Source organism: Mytilus trossulus, chromosome 3 (genome assembly GCF_036588685.1).
Source record: "Mytilus trossulus isolate FHL-02 chromosome 3, PNRI_Mtr1.1.1.hap1, whole genome shotgun sequence".
Lineage (NCBI taxonomy): Eukaryota > Metazoa > Mollusca > Bivalvia > Mytilida > Mytilidae > Mytilus > Mytilus trossulus.
The window spans coordinates 48,049,433-48,062,605 of NC_086375.1; the positions used below are offsets into that span (position 1 = coordinate 48,049,433).

The window sequence follows — 13,173 nt, forward strand, 5'->3', positions numbered from 1 at the left end:
ACTACTCAGTCATTACAGCTGAACAGACGTCCTGGGTCAGCTCTCCTTTACCAGCTATTTCAATGAGGGTTTACTGATCTATGGGTCAATGACTTACTACTTTCGATGACAAAAACCAAACCAAAGCTGTACAGAGTCATAATGCACCAGGCATTATCTGTGTAACCCGCTTCAGCATACACTCCAAAACCCATTATGGATGGGGGAGTGTTATGTCATCTGACGTCCGAGGGCTGTATCCGAGGTGTTGAATAATGGATCTCCATTTAACTGTCCCATGACAGTGGTCCTTTTTATGCTTCCTGTCATCGTTAATACTACGTCCGAGACTCATCGACCAGTACTCCATAATCTTGGTTAGTGGGCTGCCAAGCTGGCCAATCTGGCCCTGAAAGCAGCCATTGTGAAGACATACCATCAAAATAGTCAACAAAAGAAAAACCAAAACAACTCACAAAACCAAGATGGCGATCTACCAAAATGGCTTCCACCACCAGTTCCTGACAGATGGCACAAAATTATTTAAACATTTCCATCATCACTTTCAGAAAGATCTTCTTTCAATCTGTAGATTCATGCATATATCATGGTACAAATGTAAAAAAATCTTGTTTTAAATCCATCCAATATTTCTTTTCTAGATGGTGACTTGTTTGAATGTATATATGATAATCACTTTATATTTCAGCTTCACCAAGAGCTTCCATCAGTGGACCATCAGGAATGTCACATAACAAAATATCACCCACAAAGAAGTCAAAGTTCAATGCTAGTAAATTTGTCATGCCCTTAGAACCACCAAGTCCTGATAAATGGCAACCAGATAACTCGACAGATAAATGTATGGTCTGTAAAGAAGAGAGATTCAGCATGGTAAGGAGCTCCACTAATACTTCAAGCCCTCATTTTCATTAGAAACTCCTATTCATCATGGCCTGAACTTTTGATACAATTAAAATATGTCACTAGTCCTGGATTTTGATGGGCGCTCTTATCTGAATGATTAACTGATATTTTTTTACCGGTAGTCACTTTATGCATTCAAGCGTTCATTTGGCTAAGGGACTTTACATTGTAAGTAACTTTTAAGATATGTGCATTTTGTATCAAGTAAGATGTTTAGCACTATAATGAATTTCACAAGTGTGTCAGATAGTGGTTAACCATGGCAAATAGTTCAACAGATATCAAGTTTTTCATTTTTGCCTACAAACATTTGTAGACATGGACTGGTATTATCCATTTGTCCTTTTATTTACAGTTTAATAGAAGACATCATTGTAGAAGATGTGGCCGTGTGGTGTGTGGCACATGTTCTACCAAGAAATCTACAGTTAAGAATATTAGTGTGAGAACTTGTGATGACTGTTACAAACAAATATTTGGAGACAGGTATGATAGCTTGTTTTTTTACACAATAACTTTTAAATATTTTTTTCCGTTTATTCATTTATTTTTGTGGGTATCAATTTTAGTGGTTTGAGGAAAACTTGTGTTTTCTTGTAAATTTGCTTGTTCAACATTTGAATTTGTGATGCATCTGTACCCACGTAACCCATGAAAATTCGTATCCAATGAATAACAATAAACCCACAGTAATAATAATCCATTAACATAGAAATCAGGAGATGTTTGAAGAGGCTCCCCTCACCTGGGATAGTGGTTGGACATTACATTGTTAAGAACAAATTAAAACACCTCATTTTCATAAAACAGATATCTACAGAATTCCTTTTACCTAGTCATTTGTATTTGTATACTATTGGATATGAAGTATGTATGTAAGAAATGAACTCCACTATACAAAGACTTCAAAATTGCCACAAGTGTAGAAAAGTTAAGAATTGAATAAACAGAAACTGTCATAGAAATCTAAACATCAACAAAAACTTTAAAAGACTACAATTAGGTAAAGAAGTAAACAGACAAGATTCCAGACATGAACATGTGTTAAATAACATGAATTCATTTATTCTTTTCATATGAAATTCACATATAGAAATAGGTAAATGTGGTATGATTGATATTGAGACAACTGTCACAGGATCACTGGACAAAGAATATATTACTTCTTAAAACTCATACCATATAGCAAGCTATAAAAGTCTAGGAATGAAAAAAATGTTAAACAATTAAAAAGAGAAAACCAGAAACCTGATCTATATTAGTTCAATTAACAAAAAGTAAACATGGCATACAGCAACCAATGACAACCACATATGAAGAATGTGGCAGAGTTTAACATGTTTGATAGTGCTTAACCAGCCCCTAACCTGGAACAGTAATAAAATAGCACAACATAGAAATAAATAAACAGTTGGAACAGGTTTGACTCATCAGATAGATACTTAAAAAAAACCAAATTAAGATATCACAATAGGCACATAGTACTGATCTAAAAGTACTAAAAGTTAATACTGAAAGCTTTTTTAAAGCTCAATTTCTACTGATAAATAAACCATGTTCTTTTAGACTAAAATGTCAAATAATACACTTCAGACGTCCTAAGCAGTCTGAGAAAAGCATGACCATGTACAATGCCAAAATATAAGTATGGACAGGATGCAAGACCATTTATATAAGTATAAATATCTGAATAATAATGTTAGAATTAAACTACTTAAAAAACCAATGTTAGTACATGTATCAATAAAGCAAATGCTATAATTCCACTGCTGGTGGACTGCTAATCCCCCAGGGTATCATTAGCTCAGTGGTCAGTACTAAGGTGCTGTCATAATATACTTTAAATACTAATACAGTCATTTTAGTTTTGTGCATTTGTTATATTTAGAATTCAGGAAGTTGTAGAAGAAGAAATGTACAAACAGAGGGGAGATAACTCAGCACAATCTAGTTTATCTAGAACCATGAGTCCAGGACTACATGTTATAGAAGAGCCCCTTAGTATGGCTGACACTATACAACACACAGAGATGCTGTGGAAACTAGAGACTGATGAGGATGAAGCTAATGAATTTACAAGAGAAGATTTCTATTTTGAACAGGTCAGTGTATTCTTGTTGTGTGACATTAACTGTAAAACAAGATTTTTGGCAGCTGCCTTATTTCATAAATAACCTTTTCTAGCAATTTCATGGTGACTTATTTTAGGTGATATTCTTGATTTCTTTTTATGGACTTATGAAACGGAAGACCATTTGTTTCATATTCCTTATATATTCTAATTGCGAAAATTAGTTGGTTTACAGTTTCATAATATAGTGAAATCCTTAATTGATTGATAAGAATCCAGGTCTAAATCTGTGTGTTTATTTATTAAACCAATAAAGGAAAAGAAATTTGAAATTAATATTTACATAGTGATAGAATCTATACACAATTGATTTTCATTGATACATTTAACATTTTTAAAATCACTAGTTTGCTTTAATTTACATAAACTATACTTGACTTTCAAACTTTGTTTTAACATTACAGGCCCCTAGTACCTCATTATGTTTATCTATACTTGGCCTGCACAGAGATACTAAACTAAGTGGAAAGTTGATGTTAGAAATGTGTGATGATTTATCTAAACATCTTAAGCAGTTAGCTCCTGGTATACCCAACCCAGAAGTGGATTATAGCTTGCTCCTAAGGTAAATTGACCATAAACCTTTTACAAGCTTTAAGCTAGGTTTATAACCTACCCAGGTGTAGACAACAGCTTGCTTCTAAAGTATGTAAAATATATAATAAGACATTTGTTCATCATTGTGAACTATGAATTTATGAATTTTCTGTTAAAAAGTCAGATAAAGAGGAATTCAGTTTAGGATTAGGGACGATATGATTAGTTTTTTGTGCACATTATTAAATGATACATTGACCTGAGAAACTGTCTTTTCTTCTAAAAATAGTCTATAAGTTAATCTATGAATTGAATTTTTATTTTTTTGTTGCTCATTTACATGAGAGTGCTGGATTTTCATAGTCTTTGTTTCTTTCTATTGTTTGTAAACAGTGAAATTCCATCACTTTGATATTTCTTCCCATCCAATGGTAGTGTATTTATGTGTGTCTTATTAACCAATCATATATTTTAGTATGATGAAGACACTGCTGTTCCATGCTAAGATAACGTTCAGTAAAAGCACTAAAGGTGCTGATGGTATTGTACTGTGTGATGTCTACCAAAGTCGAATAGATTTACTGTCCATACTGGTAACAGATAACTTCACAGATCTACCATCATTACAGGAACTCACTAAAACTGAGATTGTTAGGTAAATGTTATTTGAAACCCACTGCAATGTTGCTTATTATTGCAGATCTCAAACTTCTCGGATTAAACCTGTACACAAAGTTTTATTTTCATTTTGTTCTTTCCTGATTCTGATTTTCTATAAAATCATTTGATAAAAGTTGATATTTAAACAATTTTATTTTTCAAGTGAATTAATGAAAATGAAACTCTCTTGAAAATTAACCACTTTATACTTAATATGATAGGGAAGGTTTTAATGAAATTTCTTGGTGATACAAATTCTTTTTTTTTCGGTTTTGCTGCTTATTTGCTTAGGAAGCTGCATTAAGGAGAAAGAGAAAGACTGGTCTGCTCTGAGTCACAATAATATGTAGGAGTCATCTTGCATATTAAAAATCCGTCTCAGCTCCACAGTTTAGTATAAAGCAAGGATTATATAAGTATCACATTAACATGTTCTTGTCCTGAATGTGCATATCAATTTGACACTGGACTTTAAGCAGCCATGCATTATGTTTCTTAAAGAAATTTATATAAATATCAAAATTATTTTCTTAGACTTTCCTCATACAGTTCTGTTATATTTTAGGAGGTTAAGAGATAATTTGATTAAAGATGAACGACTAGAGTTAGCAGTTGAAGTGTCCACTAAGTGTGGTTTAGATCCAGCAGGTGTATGGGCAGAATGGGGAATGAATTGTCTACAGTCAGGAGATTTACAGGCAGCCAGGGAAAAATTCAGTAGATGTCTAAAGGTAGATAAATACACAGTTAACTGGACTTTCTATAGATTTATATACTATACAATAACTGTACTCACTGGTGATCATGGTTGTCCACTAAGTGAGTGATTTATTTTACATAAGATTAAATCTGACTGGCATGATGAGCAAGACTACTGTATAGGTAAGTGCAACAGGCAATACATTATCCACAATCAAGGGCATTAAAATAAAGCTTAGATACAAAAAGATCATAGATAGCATTCTGTGGTTATTTTGCATTGTTTTTTATAAGGTCCCTGCAATAGCAGCAATTTCTGTAAACTTTAGTTTGCCTTATCCAAATGTTATGAAACTTCTAGATAATTCTAATTGCCATAAAACACAGATAAAGTTATTATTTAGGTGGCATCACTTTTTCAGTTCTTTAGTTATGTTCCTTTATAAAGTTGCATGCAAGAAGAAGCATCATCTGTACCATGGACACATTCTCAATTTATTTTTGCCCTGCAGTTTTAAAAATATTATTTTGTCGGTTCATCTGAAGTTATAATACAGCTGTATAAATGCAAATATGAGACAGACATGTCTTTTTGTGGATCTGTGAAATATAGTTTTAGCTATAGCTTTATTTACACTTGTGTATTTTACAGCCTCCAACTGACAGAAATGCTATACAGCTTCAGCCCTCAAAAATTATAACTGATATCATAGACTGTCTTGAAGCCATGCCATCTACAGGACAAGGGGAGGTAATAATTTATTTACTGATTATCATTGAAAATGCTATAACCATTATTAGTTTTTTATCACAACTCTATGGTTACTGTTCTTTGATTTAGTTTCGTTGTATGGGTATCAATTTTCGTGGATTGAGGCAAATTTGCATTTTGGAGAGTATTTGATTTCCTGGTGTTATCAATCTCTACATACAAAACCCATAGAAAATTTGATATTCCTTGAACATGTAAATTCATGGTTCGAAATTTTCACATGATATCCACAAAGGAACTGTTTGAAGATTTTCTTTCTTTTTTTCAGTCAGTCAGTGTAGCAGATATACAAAAAAAAGTTTGAAAAAAAATATAATATTTTATGAGAAGAAAAAAAGAATTTCATACTATATTGAAGGCTGGTTTAGGATTTCAGATGTGGTTTGCCAATTGTTGTGTTGATTTATTTGTATCATATATCTAGATGATTCCTGATCTTTAAACATTTGTTTTGTAGCTTCAGTTATTGATGTCAAGCCCTGGTTCATTGAAGAATCTCTTGAGTGCTTCCATGGTATGTAAATATGTAAAGTTTACTGTTCTGTAAAGACCATATTCATCATCAATATAATGTTTAAGTAAAGGAAATGATCTTTTTTTAGAAGGATATGGGATATCAATGTATAAATAAGGAGATGTAGTGTGTTTGCAAAAGAGTCAACTGTCCATCAAAGTTCAAATGAAGTGAATGGAAATATAAAGAAAGAGAAGTGGTATAATTGATAATGAGACAACTCTCTACAAGAGTCCAAATGAAACCAAAATTAGCAACTATAGGGCACCATACATCCCTTTAACAATGAACAAAGCCCATTCCACATAGTCAGTTATAAAAGGCCCAGAAATAATAATTGTTGAAAAATTCAAATGAAAAAACTAACGGCCTAGAAAAGTTAGAGGCAAGCAGTAATAGGCAGCTGTTTTTTGCTGTTTTTTTAGATAATATTTTCCATATGACATCTGGATCTGAAAAGAGAAAAGTATTCCTAATTTTAAAAACCTATTGTCTTTAGATTTCTTTTGCACATTATTTGATTCATGACTGTTCTTCAATTTTAAAATTCAGATAAAATCTGGATACACAAATATACCATAACACAATGAATGGAAATTATGCAAATACAGGAAACAGGGGAAACATCAAACTAGTGCCATTTATTTGAATTTAAAAAGATTATAAGTAAACATGATATTTTTGTTTATTTCAGAATTTTACAGAGGAAACAGCCACAGATTCAATTCCATTCAAGGAATGTCTGTATTACCTGAAAACATATGCATCCTTCAATATTATCATAGATTTCTACAGGAGAAATGGATACTGGATGAAAGCTGTGCAGTATATACTGGATCATGTATGTGTATTTTGATTTTTTTGACAAGATAAAATAATGCCAGTATATTTAGCAGTATCATGACTATAGAATTACCTCTTCATCTGTAAATTAGTCTTATTTACTCAGTCACTTATCATATGTGTGTTTGTGTACCAATACAAAGTATGGTACTCTATACATCTATCTTAATTTAGATGGTGACGTTCCCTTGTCACCATCTTGTGGTTTTTATGTAATTCAACTTGTTCGATTCCCTCATGTAGGTAAAAACCTGTTTGATTTTAATGAAAGAAATCTCTATTACTGAAAAATTATTACACCAGGGTTTTCGATATCACAAACAAAATATGTGGTTTAATTGACTTTTGAAAAACTGATTTTCCCTTAGGCTGTTGGTATCTATGTCTGACTGTTTAATTGCCCTTAAATGCCAATTGTTTACCTTTTTCTATATTTTTGGTAAAACATTACATCTTGGTCAGCATTGTTACTCAAAATATAATTGATGTTTCAATTTTAAAGAGTACTTTAAAGGAGTCAAAGAAACCTGCAGGTTCGGTATTCTTGATTTTTTTTATATTGTTTTCTCAAACTGCAATGGCCAATATCAGTGAAGATTTTTATGTGTATTCTTTGGACCATTTTGTAGGCAAAAGGTGATTTAAAGTATGTTATATGTTCTGAAAAGATGTGTAATTTGAGTGAAGCCATCTCAATGCTTACTATGTGATCTGTTGGTTGTTGAAATATTGATGATATCAAGATGACATATGCTGTTGGTTAGTGCCTCTTTAATAGTCATCATATCTGAATATCTATTACAGAAATGTTCCAGTGAAGTGTTTGTCGAAGCCTTACTGGTACCTGCCATTAGCTGTGGAGAATGGGCTAAGTTGGTAGACCAAATTGTTATGACAGATCCTTCTCTTGAAAGATGGAATCTTTACCTGAAATCTACCTGTAAATATTTACTGAAACAGAAGTTACACTACATTCTGTATGAATTCCAGTTAGTTATGAAGGTACGTTCAACCAATAAATTTGTTCCAAAGAGATGCATATCTTTTTTATAATTTGTTCATTTCATTATGTCAACTCTTAAAAGAATTTGATAGTCGTGTGATGATTCAAAGCTATACATATGAAATAGATACTTGTTGAAAAAAGGGAACATCTAAACTTTTTTTTTAGGTTTTTAGTTGTTAAGTTGCTGTCACATTGATGTACACTCTACATTCTTTATTCATTCAGACAAATGTGTTTTTTTTTTGTCCTAACCTAAATTACATGTTATTGAAATAGTAAATTTGAAGATTATTTATATTTCAGCATAATTTGAAATTTGCAATAAACATGTTGCTAAAACTGTCATAAAAAAAAATCAATATATTTTCAGGATTTTGTAAGAGCAGCCATGACTTGTATCACATGTTTCTATCAGAGGTCAGCTGAAAGTTACATTGACCTTGCAGAAAGGATATCATTCCTGTATAAAGCTCATAATCATCTTCAGTCATACATGGATCCATCACAGTGGGGAAGTGTCAGTCGACCTCTACCTCAAGGTCCTAAGTCAGGGTCAAGGGAAAGGTCAAATGAATCTAACACTGACTCTGGTGTACTCATCCAGACTGAGGAACAAGTTGGCAAGTGAGTTAACGAAAATGTTAAACAAACAGTAAACATGTTACTAGAAATTACCTTAATACAAGTTGGAGGTCATATCAAGGTTATTATATATTCTTTTCCAATCAAAAGTCAGCTTTATCAAGTCATTGAATTTAAGTAAATGCAAAATTCATTGTTTCTTCCTTTTTTTTTAGGTAAAAGATTATAATTTTTGAAATCAGTTTTCATATTAAAAAAAGATATATTCAGTTAAAAACCATGAAGAAATGGCTTATAGTGCTGAAATAAGTGTTAAACATGAAAAATCATCTAAAATTGGTTATAACAGTATTATATGTGTACTTTTCACAATTACCGGTATATATTTCAGGCATCTAAAAACGATCAGTATCCAGATAGAAGTGACAAAGCTTTTACATCATTGTCTGAAGAACACAGACTCTAATGCTGCAGCTGTCGCCACTAAGTATATAGCTAACTCAAAATCATCAACCTTACCTACAATGTTTGGCACTAATAAAACAAGGACAGACCTTGTCAACATGGTAAGAGCACTAGTTATTGAAGATATTCAACTGATTAGAAAAAGCCTGTGTGTTGTGTAAAAGTGGTCTTTTTATGACCCTTATCTAGGTTTCTAAATTTTAACTGTAAATAGTAAATGGGTAGAAATGTACAAGGTATGGTCTATAGTACTGGGAAAGTTTTTTTTCTCACCCATAAATTGTTTTACTCTAGTCATTTTGGGGCCCTTGACAGCTTGCTGTTTGGTGTGAGCCAAGGCTCTGTGTTGAAGGACATACTTTATAACCTATATATAATTGTTATTTTTTTATTCATTGTGACTTGGATGGACAGTTGTCTCATTGTCATTCATACCATATATTCTTATTTATATTTATAGATCCTGTTGAGTGGCAATGAAATACCTCCTGCTTTTGAACTTGGGCTCAGAATTATAAAGGTACAAACATGTGGTAATTTAAGAACCTCTAAGAAATATTGTATGTATAGTTTATCAACACATGAAATAACATTTAATATTGTGTAAGTTAGGTTTATTTGGTATATTAAAACATGTAAAACAACAATGCATATTCAAGTATTATACATATACACAGAAATCAACCATGATGAATATACAAAAATTATTTAAAAAACACATAAAGCCATGAATATATATATTTTATATATAAGCACATAAAACAACCATGCTTTATTTGAACTTTGGTGAATAATTGTCTCATTGACAATATAAAATATAAACACAGTAAAACCAACATGCATAAACATGATAATACATGAAAACATGAAACAACCATGCATAAATAAATATTATATATAAACACACAGAATAACATTATATTCAAGGTATCAACATCAATACATATTAGAACATTGTTTACATGTATTTCATTATTGTCTGAAATACAAAATTGATTTGTACTCCTTACAATACAGGAGAAAAGCTCCTTTTGTCTTGTTTTTTGTTTTTCTTTTAAAGCTCATACAAATAAATTTTATAAATTTCCAGACAATATAAAAAGTAAAATCTCTGAACATCTATTACATGTAATAAAAGAAAACACCTATCAGTACAAGGAAAAAGATCATAATCAATCAATTTTCCATATTGAACTGTGTTTTATTTAGGAATGTAATCTTGGAGGACAAGTTATTTATACACATACTGCTAGAGAGATGGCTAAACATCAGAGATATGATCACATCAGACAGTTACTGGATTGTCTGGTGAAAGTAGGCATGGGAGAAGATGACATGATTGATGAAATGATTGGAGCTTGTATACTTGTGGTGGCTGATAATCCAAATGAGGTACATATAGAAATTATTTTTTTAAAGAGGGTTGGGGTAAGTATGTTATATGTTCCTACATCTTACATGAGAGTTTCAAACTTGAAATAGTTGTCTCGCCTGCAACAAAAGTCATAGAAAGTGAGACATTGGGATTGACTTCAACTATTGTTAAGTTTTATTCTTAAGTAAACTGATAGAAACTACTTCCTAATGATCATTGTCATTGAATATAAAATTGCATTACTATCAGTACATATCAGTTTGGTGACTTTTTTGAGGCCCTACTCCTTAGGACTGACTTTGAATTAATTTGCGATCTTCAGTTATAAGTTTCTGCTCAAGTTTGATTGATAGGAAACTACTTTTCATAGACTTTAAAATTTCTATTAAGTCTTATGAAAGAGGGACGAAAGATACAAAAGGGACAGTCAAACTCATAAATCAAAAAATAAACTGACAACGCCATGGCTAAAAATGAAAAAGACAAACAGACAAATAATAGTACACATCACATGACACAACATAGGAAATAAAGAATAAGCAACACAAACACCACGAAAAACTAGGGGTGATCTCAGGTGCTCCTGAAGGGTAAGCAGATTCTGCTCCACATGTGGCACCCGTATATAACTGTCTGCAAATCTCAGTTTGTCGACCATTTCAGGCCATATTACCCACTGTATCATGGTCCAGCCATTGAATTGATAAGCAAGGTTGATGTTCATCAGATTGTTCGAATTTTATGCTTAAAGGCAGGACATTTCTTTTAGTCAACAGTTTATTTTAACTTAATGACATATCTTCCCCCACTGTTGTAATTCCTCCTGTTTCCAGATATCTAGCTGATATTTGGAATATATGAGTTTAATGAGAAGTATTACCTGTACTGGGTATTTGTTTATTTTTAGGTTACCCACTTCTGTTTAGTTTTCTGCATCATTTACAGTTATGCTTGCAGATATTGTATTAATTGTGTGACAAATACGATTAATTCATAGACTTACTACAAGTTTTCTCCATACTCCAAATGAAATTGTTATTGAAAACAATTATTGGGAAGTAAAAAGATATTGCATTTATATTACTTTATTGTAATTGTCACTTTTCACAGATTTACTAGAGTATTCTTGTTTTTCAGGCAAAAGAGGCAGAAAATTTAATTAAACTTCTGAGGAAAGATTCACACAAGGTAATATATGTGTTTTATAGCTTTAATTTTTTAAAACTGAGAATATTACTATTCTTTATTTATTTAAAATTCAGCTGCAGTAACAACAAAATTGAAGCATGTTATAAGCTTTTGTCTTGATAGCTCAAAATTTTATCCTTATTAAGATATGCTGTCAAAAGCCATAGTGAATGACTCCTCGAGTTATATAAATGAAATTGATTTTCATATTTAGAACATTTCATTTATTTCTTTTCAAAGCATACTCCTCTCTTTCTTCAAATATATCAAATGAAATCTATCAAATTGAAGAAACACTTTTTAAACCAGTTAGCTTTAACCCTTTCATCCTCAATGATGTCTTGAGGCATTGCCTGGTATATCCACAATGGTTCTCAAGGCATTTCCTCACATAGGCTCAATGATGAGTTAAGGCATTGATTTTGTGTATTATTTTAAAATTAAATTAGCACAGATATATAACAGGATGTATGACAAAGTAAATTGACACAGTTGTGGAACATATTAGGAAATTTGAATCTATGCTTCGTTGTGGGCAATCATACCATTTAAATAAAAAAAAATACAAGCACCAGGGGAAAATGGCTTCTTCTATAGAGAAGTGTGGGTTTATCAGTGCAAGCTATACTTTATTGTAGTTTTAACATTGTTAGGCATTATACTCATGATTATTTTTGCCGGAGTGATGGTGAGGGCTAAAATAATGGTCAAATATGTCAATTTTAGAAATGCAATAAATATAGTCATAATAAATTAATGAGTAAGAACATGAGCATCATTTAAGAGTTTGAAAGTGTTTTAAATTAAAAAAATATATTAAATGCATGTCAATTTGATAAAGTTTATTATTCTGCAGTAGTCAATATATGCATGTGCAAACAAATTTTATTGGATTTAAAGCATGTGTTTATTCACAAAGAGAAAGAAGCATATCATATTAGAATTCTATGTTTGTTGTTTCAACAAGGGTCTTTCCAGGTGAAAAATAAAATATTTGTTTTTTATGACCCTATTTGAATAAGGTGATTTGAACTAATTGTGATTGGTTAAGTAATTTATATAAGACTGCATTATTAATACACTGTAATCCTAATTCAAATTGATTTTTACTAAAAAAAAAAATCAATGTCTAAATAATATAGACAGGAAACCCTATCAATAATGTAATTAATGACAGTCAATCTATTTGGTAATCACGTACAGGGTCTCTCTGCATTTATGTTTTTCTGCTTGCAGTATTATTTAATTAAATATAAATTGTTTATCATCTTATTTTTACAGATCAATGCCTATATTCTGTGTGGTAAACTGAGGTCAGCTTATCTAATGGCAGTTAAAGCAGAGAGAGTAGAGGATGTCCAAAGGATAGCAGGAGCTGCTCAGAGGATGGGACAAACAGCGGTCAAAAATATATGTAATAAATGGCTAGAACAGAAGAAAAAAACATGATCTTTTAACATGCAGTTTATTTGTGTTGATGGTTGTTAATCCCAAT

At 31.6% G+C, this 13,173-nt stretch overlaps 1 protein-coding gene across 2 annotated transcripts in view; it reads left to right on the plus strand.

The window, feature by feature from the left end:
- The window catches only part of LOC134711683 (zinc finger FYVE domain-containing protein 26-like), a 43,678-nt gene extending 30,505 nt beyond the window's left edge, over positions 1 to 13,173 (plus strand). For both annotated transcript variants that reach the window (XM_063572447.1, XM_063572448.1), the window contains 16 exons: positions 689 to 873; positions 1,262 to 1,392; positions 2,795 to 3,008; positions 3,442 to 3,602; positions 4,050 to 4,229; positions 4,800 to 4,965; positions 5,586 to 5,684; positions 6,163 to 6,219; positions 6,914 to 7,060; positions 7,867 to 8,064; positions 8,439 to 8,692; positions 9,042 to 9,216; positions 9,576 to 9,635; positions 10,325 to 10,507; positions 11,628 to 11,678; positions 12,960 to 13,173. In XM_063572447.1, the coding sequence (XP_063428517.1) occupies positions 689 to 873; positions 1,262 to 1,392; positions 2,795 to 3,008; positions 3,442 to 3,602; positions 4,050 to 4,229; positions 4,800 to 4,965; positions 5,586 to 5,684; positions 6,163 to 6,219; positions 6,914 to 7,060; positions 7,867 to 8,064; positions 8,439 to 8,692; positions 9,042 to 9,216; positions 9,576 to 9,635; positions 10,325 to 10,507; positions 11,628 to 11,678; positions 12,960 to 13,127 (2,429 nt within the window). In that variant the 3' untranslated portion in view covers positions 13,128 to 13,173. The remainder of the gene's footprint in view (positions 1 to 688; positions 874 to 1,261; positions 1,393 to 2,794; positions 3,009 to 3,441; positions 3,603 to 4,049; positions 4,230 to 4,799; positions 4,966 to 5,585; positions 5,685 to 6,162; positions 6,220 to 6,913; positions 7,061 to 7,866; positions 8,065 to 8,438; positions 8,693 to 9,041; positions 9,217 to 9,575; positions 9,636 to 10,324; positions 10,508 to 11,627; positions 11,679 to 12,959) is intronic.